The sequence below is a fragment of the Rhinopithecus roxellana genome, chromosome 1 (genome assembly GCF_007565055.1).
Source record: "Rhinopithecus roxellana isolate Shanxi Qingling chromosome 1, ASM756505v1, whole genome shotgun sequence".
In the NCBI taxonomy this organism is placed as follows: domain Eukaryota; kingdom Metazoa; phylum Chordata; class Mammalia; order Primates; family Cercopithecidae; genus Rhinopithecus; species Rhinopithecus roxellana.
Window position 1 is genome coordinate 127725619 of NC_044549.1, and position 15362 is coordinate 127740980.

General features: G+C 40.3%; 1 protein-coding gene across 5 annotated transcripts in view; it reads right to left on the minus strand.

Annotated features, from left to right (window-relative positions):
- GOLGA4 (golgin A4) overlaps positions 1 to 15362 on the minus strand; it is a 124038-nt gene that overhangs the window by 86999 nt on the left and 21677 nt on the right. For 3 of the 5 annotated variants that reach the window (XM_010376623.2, XM_010376624.2, XM_010376625.2), the window contains exons 3-5: positions 14569 to 14667; positions 7926 to 7991; positions 2299 to 2613 (exon numbers count right to left, since the gene is read on the minus strand). In XM_010376623.2, the coding sequence (XP_010374925.1) occupies positions 2299 to 2613; positions 7926 to 7991; positions 14569 to 14667 (480 nt within the window). Of the gene's footprint in view, positions 1 to 2298; positions 2614 to 7925; positions 7992 to 14568; positions 14668 to 15168; positions 15180 to 15362 lie in introns of those variants that run through there. The other 2 variants (XM_010376627.2, XM_010376626.2) reach the window with 2 other exon arrangements.

The following is a 15362-nucleotide window of genomic DNA, read 5'->3' on the forward strand; positions in this document are numbered from 1 at the left end:
AAAACCGGTGTTCACAGCCGGGCGCAGTGGCTCACGCCTGTAATCTCAGCACTCTTGGAGGCCGAAGTGGGCAGATGACAAGGTCAGGAGTTGAAACCAGGCTGGCCAACATGGTGAAACCCTGTCTCTACTAAAAACACAAAAATTAGCTGGGCATGGTGGCGCATGCCTGTAGGGTGAGGCAGGAGAACTGCTTGACCCAGGACCCAGGAGGCAGAGGTTGCAGTGAGCCGAGATCACACCACTGAACTCCACTCTGGGCTACAGAGTGAGACTCCATCTCACAAAAAATAGAAAAATGGTGTTCACATTTACCAGTGTAACAATCCTGCACATCCTGAATATGTATCCCTGAACTAAAAATAAGAGAAAAAGAAAAATGGTGCTCAAAAAACAGGTGGAGGGGGGTGTGTGTGGAAGAGTAACCCAAGAATCAGACGTCATTTACAACATTATTTCATCCTAGGCACTAACAATGCCAAAGAGAGGTAGAGACAAAGTCTATGAGTTCTTTTGATCCCATTAAGCTGCCTGACTCTGGGACAGCACAGAATACTAGAAACAACCAGAAAGACCTAAAATCAAATCCAGACTCTGCAACTACAACCTGTCCGACCATAAGCAAGTTACCAGGCAACATCAGCAAGTTACTATGACTCTCCAATTCTTTTTCTACATAACTGAGCTAATTAACATCTATAGGAATGGTACAATATTACATGACATAATAAATATAAAATACACAGGACAGGTGTAGTGGCTCATGCCTATAAGAACAGTCCTTGGGAGGCTGAGGCGGGAGGATCGCTTGACCTCAGGAGTTCGAGACCAACCTGGGCAACATAGCAAAACCTCATCTCTATGAAAAAATACAAAAATTAGCTGGGTGTGGTGGTGTGCGCCTGTAGTCCCAGCTACGTGAGGGGGCTGGGGCTGAGGCCGAAGGATCGCTTGAGCCTAGGAAGTTGAAGCTCCAAATGAGCCGTGTTTGAGCCACTGCACTCCAGCCTGGGCAAAAAAGTGAGACCCTGTCTCAAAAACAACAACAACAACAACAACAACAAATAAATATAAAATACACAGTGTCTAGCATATTTAAATTCTACTACTCCAGCTTCAAACTTAAAAGCCATGGTTAAGTTAGTGAAGAAACAAGACTAAAAGATTCATGACCATTATTAACTTTGGTAGAAATTTAAAAATAAAAGTTAAAAAAATGTAAAGGAAAAAGGTGCTTGATTCTACAAGTGCCTCATGACATACATGGCTTTAATGCCTTGTTTATATCTCTGGGTGGGTTCCAGCCAGCCTATATATTTAAGCCTGATAATTGCTTCCTATTTTGTCAGCACTTCATAGTTTAAAAAGATATCTTATCTTGTATATTTCATTTGGGTTTTTGTTTTGTTTTTGGTTGTAGGATAAAATTACTCACATTGTAGTCATAATTGGAAACAGAAGTTACAGCCATCTTTAACATACTGACTCTGAACTTTAGTATTCATTAATTAAAATTAACTACAACGGTGATTTACAAACCATAAGACATTACACATTTTAAGATTAACAAACAAAAAGATATGGACAACTTACTCCAAAAAGGCTTTCCTGAGAAAGAACTGTTTTAACTGCATAGGATGCAGAGGGAATTGAGGGAGGGCAACAAATAAAATTTAGCCTGAAAGGAAGATGCTACACTCCTAAAGGACTGAAAAGCGAAATGGACTAGCATTGACTTCCTTCCTCCCTTAGACCAAACAGAAAGTGTCATTCTCACAGGTTTAGCAATGAAAAGATTGATCCAAGGCAAAGGTTTAAATGTAAGTACAATGAGAATGAACCAAATCTGTCAGATAATCAGGCTACCTAAAACAATTTTAGAGTCAGTAATAATGGGAAGCTCGTTGGCAGACGAGGTCATTTTGGAGTCGCATCAGTTAGAGAGGAATAAAGGAGAGGATATGAGAACAGAAGATGAACTCCACACTGGGTGTTCAAGTGACCTTGAACAGAGGGACTACGAAAGGAGAGGGGAACAGAATATAAGAACCAGAAGGCTACAGACAACAATCTTTTCCAAACTTTTACCAAGAGTCTTGCCAAAGGGCCACTGTCTTTACTTAACTAGATACTGAAAGTCTTTAACTAAATATTGCCACAAACTACATACCATTAGTAACCAGGATATATCCAGGGAATTAACAGTTTAGCCAATCACAGGAGTAAAGCAATACAGTAATATGAATTAGAGAACAAGAGGAAGAAATTTTTGTACAGGCAAAAAGATCATGCTCCTACCTCAGAATATTTTCCTCTGTAGCTACTTAAGCTTCGTTCCATTCTTCGCAACCGCTGAATCAACTGTTCTTTGTTGAGACTGTCTGAATTCCCTACCAAGTCTTCAGCCTCGCTATCCATATCGGAGGGTGGATCAAAATTGGCAGTAGAACTGTCCAGGTCAAGTCGATTCAGGGATTCTCTGGAAGATGTTCGTACCAAAGACTCTTTAGAAGAAGACCGGAATAGAGATTCCTTTATTGGACTTCGAAACAAAGACTCCACGGAGGGCACCCGCAGCTGGAGCTTCTGTGCAAAAGACTGTGTGTCACCTGCCTGCAACCAAAACCCAACAGAATGTGTGGATTAAAATACACACATTTAGACTTCTATTACCCCTATCACCAGCAATAATCTTATAAAAGTTCTAACAAGTTGAATTTATATTCCCGACATTTTACATAATACATTGTTTTCTGAAAAACAAGACACTTGGTTATTGCTGAAAAATTGTTGGACCTGGAGTCAGAGGACTGGGGTGCAGGTCCCACGTCTGTCACCTAGAGATAGAATGCCCTTCAGTAAGTCACTTTCCTTCAGTTTGCACATCTGTAAGAAAGAAAAAAGCAGTACTTTCCAAGCTGACTTCACAAGTGTATTGTGAGGATTCATCCACTAAACTGTAAGATCCTTGAAGGTAGTGACCATCTGCATCCCAGTGTCTAAAATGTAGGTATATACCATGAAATGTGAAGTGTGTAACTGAACTCAAGTGGGCTTTATCTAGAGGGTCTTTATGGATGTGGTGATGCTTGATCATTCTCAAGAAAAGAGGCGAATTGGGGCAGGGGGAGGGTAATATGTAATGAACCCACTTTAATAAGGGAACGTGAGGCAGAGTTGACTAGTAACAGCCAACTCTGCTCTACTTACCATTTGTCTATTAGGAATAAAAATAGGCATTAACAAATCATGGAGGACAGTTGAAAGGTCTGAGTTAGAGTCCCTCTGCACAGATCAGTAACTCCAATGTTAGACAGTGATAAGCAAGACCTGTCCTCCTAATTAACTAGAATAACAACAAATTAATTTAGTCACAATGAAAACTAATATGACCTAATTCAACTAACTGTTCTAAGCAGTATTATTTTGTTCAGGTCACAGCAGTCAATATTCAACGATGTCTCCTAGAAACTCATTCTCATTAGTTAACAACAGGGTCACTGTATGATCTCAAAGGTGCCAGGAATGAAATACTCCAGGGAATCTGACATCATGAGGAGGCAAAAAATACAGGAAAAAAAAAAGATTCTCTTCAGTTTAGAGTTTAAAAAACCAAAACAGAAATGTTCTGCTCACAGATTCCAGAGATTTAATAATACTGGGCAAGGTAGGAGTAAGAGCAGATGATATGCCCCATGCCCTTCATACACCCAGATATATCACAGGTGGTTTAAAAGAGTAAAAACTGGAAATAACCCAAATGGTTATCATTAGAGGATACAGTTTATAAATTACAGTATATGGAAAGCACTCCCCAAGGCAACTTGAAAAGTATGTCCTGGGCTATAAAGTATTTTTTTTAAAAAGTTAAAAATAAATAATAATATATGGAAAGAAGTTCAAGATATACTATTAAATGGGAAAGGTCAAATTATAAAACAACATGTATATTGTGAACTCATTTTGACTAAGTACTCCTCATCCAAAAACCTTGGAACCAGATTTTGGAATATCTGCATATACATAGTGAGATGCTATGGGGATGAAACCCAAGTCTAAACATGAAATTCATTTATGTTTCATATACACCTTATACACATAGCCTGAAGGTAATTTTATATCATATTTTTAATCATTTCTGTACATGAAACAGAGTGTCCACACTGAACCGTTAGAAAGCAAAGGTGTCACAATTTCAGCCACAAATACAATCTGTGGTTGTCTGGCACCACCATCATTCCTGACACTGAACTTACATGCTACTGATAAGCAATAATTTTCTTATGCTTATTCATCCATAAGTACTTCACAGTAAAAGAAATACATATATGACATACCATTAACACAGTAAAAAAAAAAAATGTGTTCAGGGTAACTAAGCAGCACAGTAGTAACATCAGAATATCTGTAATAGCTGTTAAGCAACAGCAACAACAAACAATGGTAAGCTTTCAGTCTCTATCTACGATGCTGTGTTTTGATTGAAAAGTTACTCTATATTTTCTTTTTTTTTTTAGGTAAGAAGAAACACCAGAAGCAATTGAGGGACCAGGAAATGGGTCCACTAGGGAGGGGGAGGCATTCTGCTGGATGGTTTTTTAATTTTTGTTTTTTTTTTTTCTTTTTTGAGACATGGTCTTGCTCTGTTGCTCAGGCTGCAGTGCAGTGGCATGATTTCAGCTCATTGCAACCTCCGCCTCCCAGGTTCAAGTGATTCTCGTGCCTCAGCCTTCCAAGTAGCTGGGAATACAGGCACATGCCACCACACCAGACTAATTTTTATATTTTCAGTAGAGAGGAGGTTTCACCATGTTGGCCGGCCTGGTCTCGAACTCCTGACCTCAGGTGATCTGCCCACCTCAGCCTCCCAAAATGCCAGTATTACAGGCGTGAGCCAACATGCTGGGCCTCTGAAGGCCTTTTTGACATTTTCAACAAATCTTTATACAACAGAGCAGAGAAGAAGGAAAAAAAAAAAACACAGCAAGTAAAGCACGTAAGTCTTGGGCCCATGTGGAGCATCATGGGGAACCTGCCCTTGGCGCCATCTGGCCTGCACATGTGCCACTGTGTAACCCTTTGTGGACATGCTTGTATGAGAGAATCTGGGTATGCCTGGAAAAGATAATCTTACAGCTAGAGGGTGGGGAGAGTCTTTTTTCCCTTGGGAACACTGAATAAACTATGTTGTACACCAGTGTTTTGACTCCGACTCATCACGAGGTGAGGTGTGAAGTTTTCCACTTGTGGCATCATGTGGGTACTCAAAAAGTTTCAGATTTTGAAGCATTATGGATTTCAGATTTTTGGATTAGGGATATTCAATCTGTGTAGGATACTTTGCCCCAGACATAAGAGGGTCCACAGGCTGCTATGTTTTAAGAACTCTAGGGTGTGCTTTCTACCACGTCTTCAACCTTGCTGTGAACTATGGTTTCCTGCTGCTGTCAATATGCTCAAACATAGTAAGCATTTCCCCCTCGCTTCATGTATATACACTGTTTTTAATTTGCTAAACCCAAAATCAACTTTTCAGAAATTTGTTTAAAATAAAAGTAAACAAGCCAAATGTGATGGCTCACATCTGTAATCCCAGTCACCTAGGAGGCCAAGGTGAGAGCATTGCTTGGGCCCAGGAGTTTGAGGTTGCAGTGAGCTATGACCGCACCACTGCACTACAGCCTGGGTGACAGAGAGAGACCCTGTCTCAAAAAAAAAAAAAACTGAGGGAAGGCATCTTTTTGTTATGAGAATGAATGAGATCATATATGTAAAATGTTTCATATATGTCTAATACACAGTATACAATAAATACCATTTTATTTTTTAAGAAAATATCTGTAATATTTAAGAAAGCACAAAGCCCTCAGTGAGCTTATTTCCTGAATATCACCTACATTCATTCTTTGTCTAAATTAAAATTCTGAATTTGTTATAAAGTTGACTCATTCAAGTTTTTGCATTCATAACTATAGTCTTTTTGGACTATTCCATGAGAGAAGAAAATACGCACTTCAGGTTGGGTGCGATGGCTCACGCCTGTAATCCCAGCTCTTTGGGAGGCCGAGGTGGCTGGATCACCTGAGGTCAGGAGTTCAAGAGCAGACTGGCCAACATGGTGAAACCCTGTCTCTACTAAAAATACAAAACATTAGCCTGCCATGGTGGCAGGAGCCTGCAATCCCAGCTACTTGGGAGGCTGAGGCATGAAAATCGCTTGAACCCGGGAGGCAGAGATTGCAGTGAGGCGAGATCACGCCATTGCGCTCCAGCCTGGGCAAAGAGTGAAACTCTGTCTCAAAAAAATTAGAAAAGAAAATATACATTTTAAATCATACTCTGTAATAGTATTATTTAAAGATCACTGGATATGTTCAGTACAGTGCTGTTTAGACTGATGCCTCCCAATATTTTACCCCTACTTCATGGAACTTATAGAAAATTATGTATTTGTAGAGAATTTGGGATTAACTGGAGTGGCTGCTCAAGACCAGAGTCAACAGACCTAGGGACTTGGGCTGTCCCCAGAACCTGACCAGCCTCACTGACAGTTATGAGGATCTAAGCTCACATGACACCCATCCACGGAGTTTGGGAAGCTCATTTAAACATTTGTTAGACAATACTTCCGAATGTTTTGTCTACGTAATTTAGTTCACGAATCATTTAGCTCATAAATCAACTTGTCTAGACTCATGCCCTGGGTTCGCAGAATTAGAAATACTACTATTTTACATTAGGGACTACTAAGAACAGCTAGGATAATGATAATAGTCATCACTAAAACCAAAGTAAACAAATGTTCATCTCCAACACTGCTATCACAAGGTTTTTTTTTTTTTTTTCTTGAGACAGGGTCTCACTCTGTCATCCAAGCTGGAGCACAGTGGTACAATCTCAGCTCACTGCAGCCTCCACTCTCAGGCTCAAGCAATTATGATGCCTCAGTCCCCTGAATAGCTGGGATTACAGATGCATACCACCACACCCAGCTAATTTTTGTATTTTTTCAGTAGAGACAGGGTTCCGCTATGTTGGCTGGGCCAGTTTCGAATTCCTGGTCTCAAGCGATCCATCCGCCTCGGCCTCCTAAAGTGCTGGGATAACAGGCATGAACCAGTGCACCCAGCCTGCTATCACAGTGATTTTTTTTTTTTTTCTTTTTTGGAAGGGTTCAAAAAAAAAAAAGACTTGAGCCCCTCTCTATAAGTAACTTTTTAAAATGAAGGACAACCTAAACTCTGTAGTAAAATACACTTTAGAGAATACTTTAAAAGATCTCATTCCTTCATATTCCCCTTCCACCTTATATATCTCAGTATGTCTCTCAATATGGCTACCTCCATGATCTTTTATAACTATAAACTCAGATCACAGTTTTTCAAAAAGTTTTTACTTTCTCATAATTATTATTGTCCTCTTTTTTTTGGACAGAGTCTCACTCTGTCGCCCAGGCTGGAGTGCAGTGGCACAAACTCAGCTCACGGCAACGTATGCCTCCTGGGTTCAAGCAATTCTCATGCTTCAGCCACCTAAGTAGCTGGGATTTCAGGCATGTGCCAATCCCGGCTGACTTTTTCTATTTTTAGTAGAGACAGAGTTTCGCCATGTTGGCTAGGCTAGTCTTGAACTCTCGGCCTCAAGTGATCCGTCCACCTCAGCCTCCCAAAGTGCTGAGATTACAGACAGGCATGAGCCACAGTGCCTGGCTTCGCATTAATTTTTAAAATGAGAAATAATACAATCCTGCTTTCATTTAAAACTTTTTCCAAGAAACCATGAGCAAACCTGTATTTACCATATACACTGTGTTGAATATTTGGACATCACCATTTCAAAGTGAAGTCAGATGCTAATAATTAATATAGACTAATCAACACTCTGAAATGACTTGTTATTTTCTAAAATAACAATTAGTAACAGACCTGAGGAATGCTTGGTTCACTTCCATTAACACCGTCAGGAGATTTCGAGGCATGAGTAGATGCATTCTAAGAAAAAGAAAGAAACATTGTAAAGCAAAAGAACAAAAAACTAAAGGTTTAAAACTGTTAAGAATAAAGCCCATACACCAAGGCCTATTAGATACATTTATCTACTAAACAAAATTAGTAATTGTTCATTTATTAGAATGTTTTCATGCAAGGCAAAACTACTGTAGTACGATAAGTATTTTAGAAAATTCATTTTGCTGTAATACATAGAACTCAACAGCAAAGATTAGTATGTAGCAAAACCTATTTCAAGCTAGTCACATACCTCTTCTCATTATGTCCCCAGTTTTTCCCCCATAACAAAAATCAACATCAGGGAATCAATGAACAAATCTCACTCAAACAGAAAACTATCCAGAAAAGGAAGTAATGTCAATTTTTTCCTACAATAAAATAATACTCAAAATTATTCGGGCTAAGCTCTGAAAAATATATTGACAGCAAGAAATGGTAATGCCTCATTCATTTGAAGTTAGCAATCTAAATGAAATAATGATAATTTTCAGAAGAACTTAAAAACCTCTTCTTACAGATGTGAAGGATTTTTGTTTTGTTCTGTTCTGTTGGTATGCCAAAGGCTCCCAGTTAAGCAACATTCTACTGATTACATCATACTAGCATAGATTTCATGATACTAGATGAGATTCTTTGAGGTTCAAAATTCTACATTGCATTTATAATTCACTAACTAAAATTAGTTAGAACTATAGAAGTAACTCATGATAAAATAACTTTCATGTTTTAAACAAAACCATTCCACCAAATGCCAGCCACTATGTTTCAGTAGTTACATCTTGCATTTTGCAGTTTTGCAAAGGTATTTTCTACTTTTTGAACACTGATTAGGTAGTTTGAAGGTAAGAAATTACTAATTTTTAGGTGTGATAAATAATATTGTGGCTAAAATTTTTTAATCCTTTTTTTCTAAGACAGGGTCTTGCTCTATTGCCCAAGCTGGACTGCAGTGGCATGCTCACAGCTGACTACAGCCTCAACCTCCCAGCCTCAAGGGATCCTCTCACCTCAGCCACCTCAGTAGCTGGGACTACAGGTGTGCACTACCATGTCCAGCTAATTTTTGTACTTTTTGTAGAAACAAGGTTTCCCCATGTTGCCCAGGCTGGTCTCAGGTGATCTGCCCTTCTCAGCCTCCCAAAATGCTGGGATTACAAGCATGAGCCACCATGCCCAGATATCTTTATCTTTTAGAGTAGTGGTCCCCAAGTTCTGGCATCAGGGATGGGTTTCATGAAAGACAATTTTTCTACAGACCAGAGGTGCAGGGATGGTTTTGGGATGATTCAACTGCATTACATTTATTATGCACCCAATTTCTATTGTTATTAGACTGTAATATGTAATAAATAATTATACAACTCACCATAATATACAATCAGTGGAAGCCCTGAGCTTGTTTTCCTACAACTAGATGGTCCCATCTGGGGGTGATGGGAAACAGCGACAGATCATCAGGCATTAGATTCTCATAAGGAGCACGCAACCTAGATCCCTTGCATGCGCAGTTCGTAACAGGGTTCGCACTCCTATGAGAATCTAATATCATCACTGATCTAACAAGAGGCAGAGCTCAGGTGGTAATGCGGGTGATGGAGAACAGCTGTAAATGCAGATGAAGCTTCACTTGCTTGCCTGCCTCTTACCTCCTGCTGTGCAGCCTAGTTCCTAACGGGCCGGACCTGTGCCTGGAGGTTGGGAAGCACTGTTTTAGAGATATGTACCAAAATGTTTACTGATGGAACAGAACTTCTGAAATTTGCTTCAAATACCCAATGGGGTGGGAGTGGGGAAGCCAGGGGGAGCTGCACAAGTAGGCAAGATGGTAGTGGTGTAGTCAGGGAAGTGTGGGGGTAGGGTAATAGATAAAACAAGATGGCCATGAGTTATTAATTATTGGCATTGGGTAATGGATATGGGGAGGGGTTCTTGTACCAACACTATTTCCACTTTTGTAATATGTTTCAACTTTTCCCTAATAAAGACAAACTTTAAGTACCTCCTCTTCCCTCTAATAAAAAGCTATCAAATTTTATCAGTCTAAGACATTTCCTTAAAGTTAGATAGGGAAGAAAGGTTGGGAGAACATAGGAATTAACTTTTATCTTCCAGTTGTATACACGGCACCTATCCATGTAACATCACAATGAATACCTTCTATGTCTAAAAATGTAATATACTACACACTGTAGAAGAGGGGTCACAAATCTCTGGGCCACAGTCCAGTATCAACTCATGGCCTTTTAGGAACGGGGCCACATAGCAGGAGAGCGGTGGGTGAGCAAGCGAAACTTCATCTGCATTTACAGCTGCTCCCTATCACTCGCATTACTACCTGAGCTCTGTCTACTATCAGATCAGTGATGACATTAGATATTCATAGAAATATGAACCCTGCTGTGAACTGCGCATGTGAAGGATCTAGGTTGTGTGGTCTTAATGAGAATGTAATGCCTGATGATCTGTCACTGTCTCCCATCACCCTCAGAAGGGACCATCTAGTTGCAGGAAAACAAGCTAAGGGCTCCCACTGATTCTACATTGTCGTGAGTTGTATAATTACTTCATTACATATCACAATGTAATAATAACAGAAATACAGTACACAGTAAATGTAATGCACTCGAATCATCCCAAAACCATCCCTGTGCCCCCAGTTCATGGAAAAACCGTCTTCCACGAAACCAGTCCCTGGTCCCAAAAAGGTTGGGGACAACTGCATAAAATACAAAATATACTTTACAGAGATCAACAATTCTCTTGGCCAGTTAATATATTGAAAATTAATGGACCAATTATGGAGAAAGGAAATGAAGGGGCTCCCTAAAATATTTAGCTTAAGAGGAAGAACAGCAAGAGTCCATATTCTGTTTGAAGTAAATGACTTGACACATGATTGTGGTCCATATAAAAAAGCTACACTGGGCTGGCACGGTGGCTCATGCCTGTAATCCCAGCACCTTGGGAGGCCGAGGCAGGTGGATCACCTGAGGTAAGGAGTTCAAGACCAGCCTGGCCAACATCGTGAAACTCCATCTCTGCTAAAAATATAAAAATTATATTTTTTATAAAATCGTCGTGGTGGCATGCACCTGTAGTCCCAGGTACTGGGGAGGCTGAGGCAGGAGAATCGCTTTAATCCTGGAGGCGGAGGCTGCAATGCGCCGAGATCACGTCATTGCACTCCAGCCTGGGCGACAGAGTGAGACTCCATCTCAAAAAAAAAAAAAAAAAAAAAAAAAAAAAGCTACACTGGCCGGGCTCAGTGGCTCACACCTATAATACCAGCACTTCGGGAGACCGAGGCAGGCGGATCATCTGAGGTCTGGAGTTCAAGAGTAGCCTTGCCAACACAGCAAAACCCCATCTCTACTAAAAATACAAAAATTAGCCAGGCATGGTGGCGAGTGCCTGTAATCCAAGCTGCTTGGGAGGCTGAGGCAGGAGAATCACTTGAACCTGGGAGGCAGAGACTGCAGTGGGCCGAGATCGCACCACTGTACTCCAGCCTGGGTGACAGAGCGAGACTCCGCCTCAAAACAAACAAACAAACAACAACAAAAAACCAGCTACCCTACAATTGTCAGAAATATCACCCTATTAAACACACAGAGAACAACATTTAAAAACTTCTCCCCACATATGTATTTCAATTTCTGTATTAAACCACATATCTAAGTAAATGCAGGACAGCTTATGAAAAGTATTGGCCTAAGTTGCCCTGTAAATTTACATTAGGAATCTCTAGAAGTAAAATTAGAGACCTGTCACTACTTGTAATGCCTTCTCCATTTCTGCCAAACTTCTGTTCATCTTTCAGCTTTCAAATTTTGTGAAGCTCTGTATGTGAAGCTTTATACGGTTCCTGGAAGGCTAACACATTCCTTATGCCTGTGTGTGTGTGTGTGTGTGTGTGTGTGTGTGTGTGTGTGTGTGTGTGTTTTTCTATGAAGCCTTAATTCCTTTGTACTTTCAGTGTACGTGGACATGTTTGCCTCCAAAGTAAACTATAAACTCTCAGAGGACAGAGCCCTACATTTTCTTCTCTTTTTTTCTCCCTTCAGCTTTTAAGTTCAGGGGTACATGTTCAGGATGTGCAAGTCTGTTACACAGGTAAACGCGTCCCATGGTGAGAACGCTACCATTTTCATCTTAGTCCCCATGACCTAACATTCTGCCTGACTAGTAGTAAGGGCTCAATAAATGTGTATTAAATCCTTATGCAATTGCTTCATCTGAAGGCTTTCTCCTAGGGAGGTGCCTGCAGAACTAGCTCAATACATGTCAATACTCAAAACTCACCAATACTTTCTACTGAGGAAAATCAGATAAAAACTCCTTTAAAGTATATTCAACTTAAAAGCACACACAGGTTCCCTGCCAGGCTTGTCTTCAATTACATATTGTTTCAATCTTTCAACAACCATTGTATTGACTGCTGAGCACCAAGGTTATAGTAATTTTAGAATTTGGGGTAAACAGCTGCATTTTTCAAAAAACTTACCTAAGGAAAAGTCAGTACCTAGCGAGCCTATAATGGATTAGACCCTCACTAAATTTTTATTCTAATATGGGCTACGCTATGGTTTCCCTTGTTCCATTGGGAGAAATAAGTTTCTGACTAGGCTGGGTGTGGTGGCTCAGGCCTGTAATTCCAGCACTTTGGGAGGCCAAGGCAGGTGGACTGCTTGAACCTGAGTTCGAGATCAGCCTGGCCAAGATGGCGAAACTCCATCTCTACTAAAAATAGAAAAGTTAGCAAGGTACGGTGGCATGCACCTGTGGTCCCGGTACTTGGGAGGCTGAGGTGGGCGGATCACCTAAGCTCAGGAGGTAGAGGTTGCAGTGAGCCGAAATCAGGCCACTGCACTCCAGCCTGGGTATCAGAGCGAGACCCTCTCACTCAAAAGAAAAAAAAAAAAGTTCTAAAGCCTCCACTTGAACATTAATAGCATTTTCAACAACAGAGTAAGTACTCAATACAAATGACTTTTTACGTACTTACGGAAGTGGCCCTAGGAGAACCTTTTCTATTTTTTTTTTCTCTTTAATAGCTTCTATTACTACTACATGAAAATATAAAGCAATATCATTTTATGCTTTTCAAAGTAAATTGGGCCAGACACAGTGGCTCATGTCTGTAATCCCAGCACTTTGTAAGGCTGAGGCAGGAGGATCACCTGAGGCCAGGAATTCAAGATGAGCCTGAGCAATATTGTGAGACTGTCTCTCTAAAAAGATTAAAATAAGATTAGCCGGGCATGGTGGTGTATGTCTGTGGTCCCACATACTTGGGAGGCTGAGGAAGAAGGACTGCTTGAGCCCAGGGGTATAGGGTAGCTGAGCTGTGACTGCACCACTGCACTCCAGCCTGGGCAAAAGAATGAGACCCCACACAAACAAATATATATAAATAAATAAACAAAACAGTAAATCAGTAAGTCTCTCTAACTGGAACTTCTGACTCCCTCCCAAATCAGTTTTTAAGAACTATGAGATATTACTTGTAGCCAGAGCCAAGGAGAGACCACTTTTCCCTGAGACCCAAGCTAAGGCATCACTAGAAATCCCATTATCTCCCTAGCTGTTTTCTTTCCTAAAACTGAGTTTACAAAGTAATTTAAGACTGCTACTGGCCATATGCATACCAAGTCTTTACTGGCTACATGGTTCAAGTACAGAAATGTACTACTTCCATCACCAGCTACCTAATTAAGTTAAATCAATTCTTATTGTTTAGAAAAACCTCAATCTGATGGTGTTTGCCACATTTCTCCATTGTAAACTTCTGTTTTTGTAATTAGTAGATTTGTGGAAAAATGTTTTTAAAAAAGAAAGAGAACCTCAATCGCAGTTCAGTCAGTGTTTAACACCAAAGGCTATCCTTACTGGGCAAACATCTCTAAATTCTAATTTGCTACATTATGAGCTTACCAGATACTTTCAACAGGAAAATATCCACTTTCCTAAAATGAAATTACATACAGGATTCAAAACCGTGTGACATCAGTCAGTTGAAAACAAATGAGACAATTCTCTTCTTTCAGATGTTTAATATATAAAAAACAGGTAATTGCGAAATAAGATGCAATTATCTGTTACAGTAGAATCTACCCACCTATTCAATGCTGTTTAATTATGGATTTACATAACAACGAATTTTTCCCCTAAAAGTGTAAGTCACATCTCAAAATATTCTTAACCTCCCATCAATAGTAGAACAGAGATATCTAGCACTGCATACCTTTTTTTAGTTAATGAACAAACATTCCCTAGGAAAAAAAGAGGTTAGAATAAGTGAAGGCAGCTTCATTACTAAAGTAGCTACATTAGCAAAAACAGTGTTATTTTTGCTGCAGTTAAAAAGCTACCAGGAAGCACACCAGCCATCAGAATTCAGCAATTTACTCTCTGATTTTTTTTAGAGCAGGGTTAGCAACAGGACACTGAAGATACTTTGAGAGATAGTAAGTGGCAAGTAACAAGAGATTTGCTTCTACATGGCCAAATTACTTTGCTTCCCCACAAAGGGAATGCAGAAAGCGGTGGAAGGACTCACCACACTGTCACTCTGTGTTTTAGGATGTTTGGAGGAATCCAAAGCAAAGATAGTATACTCAGAGAGAAAAGCAGGCTCTGCTATCATCCCGGCTAGTAGCTGTCTCATTCAGTGTAATAAGCAAAAGTATAAAAATAAAACAAATGATGAAAAACAAATCATAATGGCATGTTGCAAAGTGTTCTCACCACGCAGCATGCATAACACTATAATGGACATCAGTACCACCATCACCACCACCACCCCACCACCATCCCACCCACAGAAATAATAAGCTGCTGGAAAAGATCAGGAATGGAGATGAGTGATCAGTTTACGATCTCAAAATCCAACCTATGAACAACTTGCTTATTGGCATACAAATGATATATGCAACAGGAACCACTGCACACAGAGTGCCTGGCACTCTGTTATAAAAATCAGTATCAATTAACAACAATACATGGGCTAGGTGTGGTTACTCAGGCCTGTAATCCCAGCACTATGGGAGACTGAGGTGGGTAGATCACAAGGTCAGGAATTCAAGACCAGCCTGACCAATATGGTGAAACCCCGTATCTACTAAAAATACAAAAATTAGCCAGGCGTGGTGGTGCGCACCTGTAGTCCCAGCTACTCAGGAGGCTGAGGCAGGAGAATCGCTTGAACCCGGGAGGCAGAGGTTGCAGTGAGCCAAGATCGTGCCATTGCACTCCAGCCTGGGTGACAGAGTGAGACTCTATCTCAAAAAACAAAACAAAACAAACAACAAAAAAACACATGACGGGACACAGTTTCAGACACGTGAGCTAAGT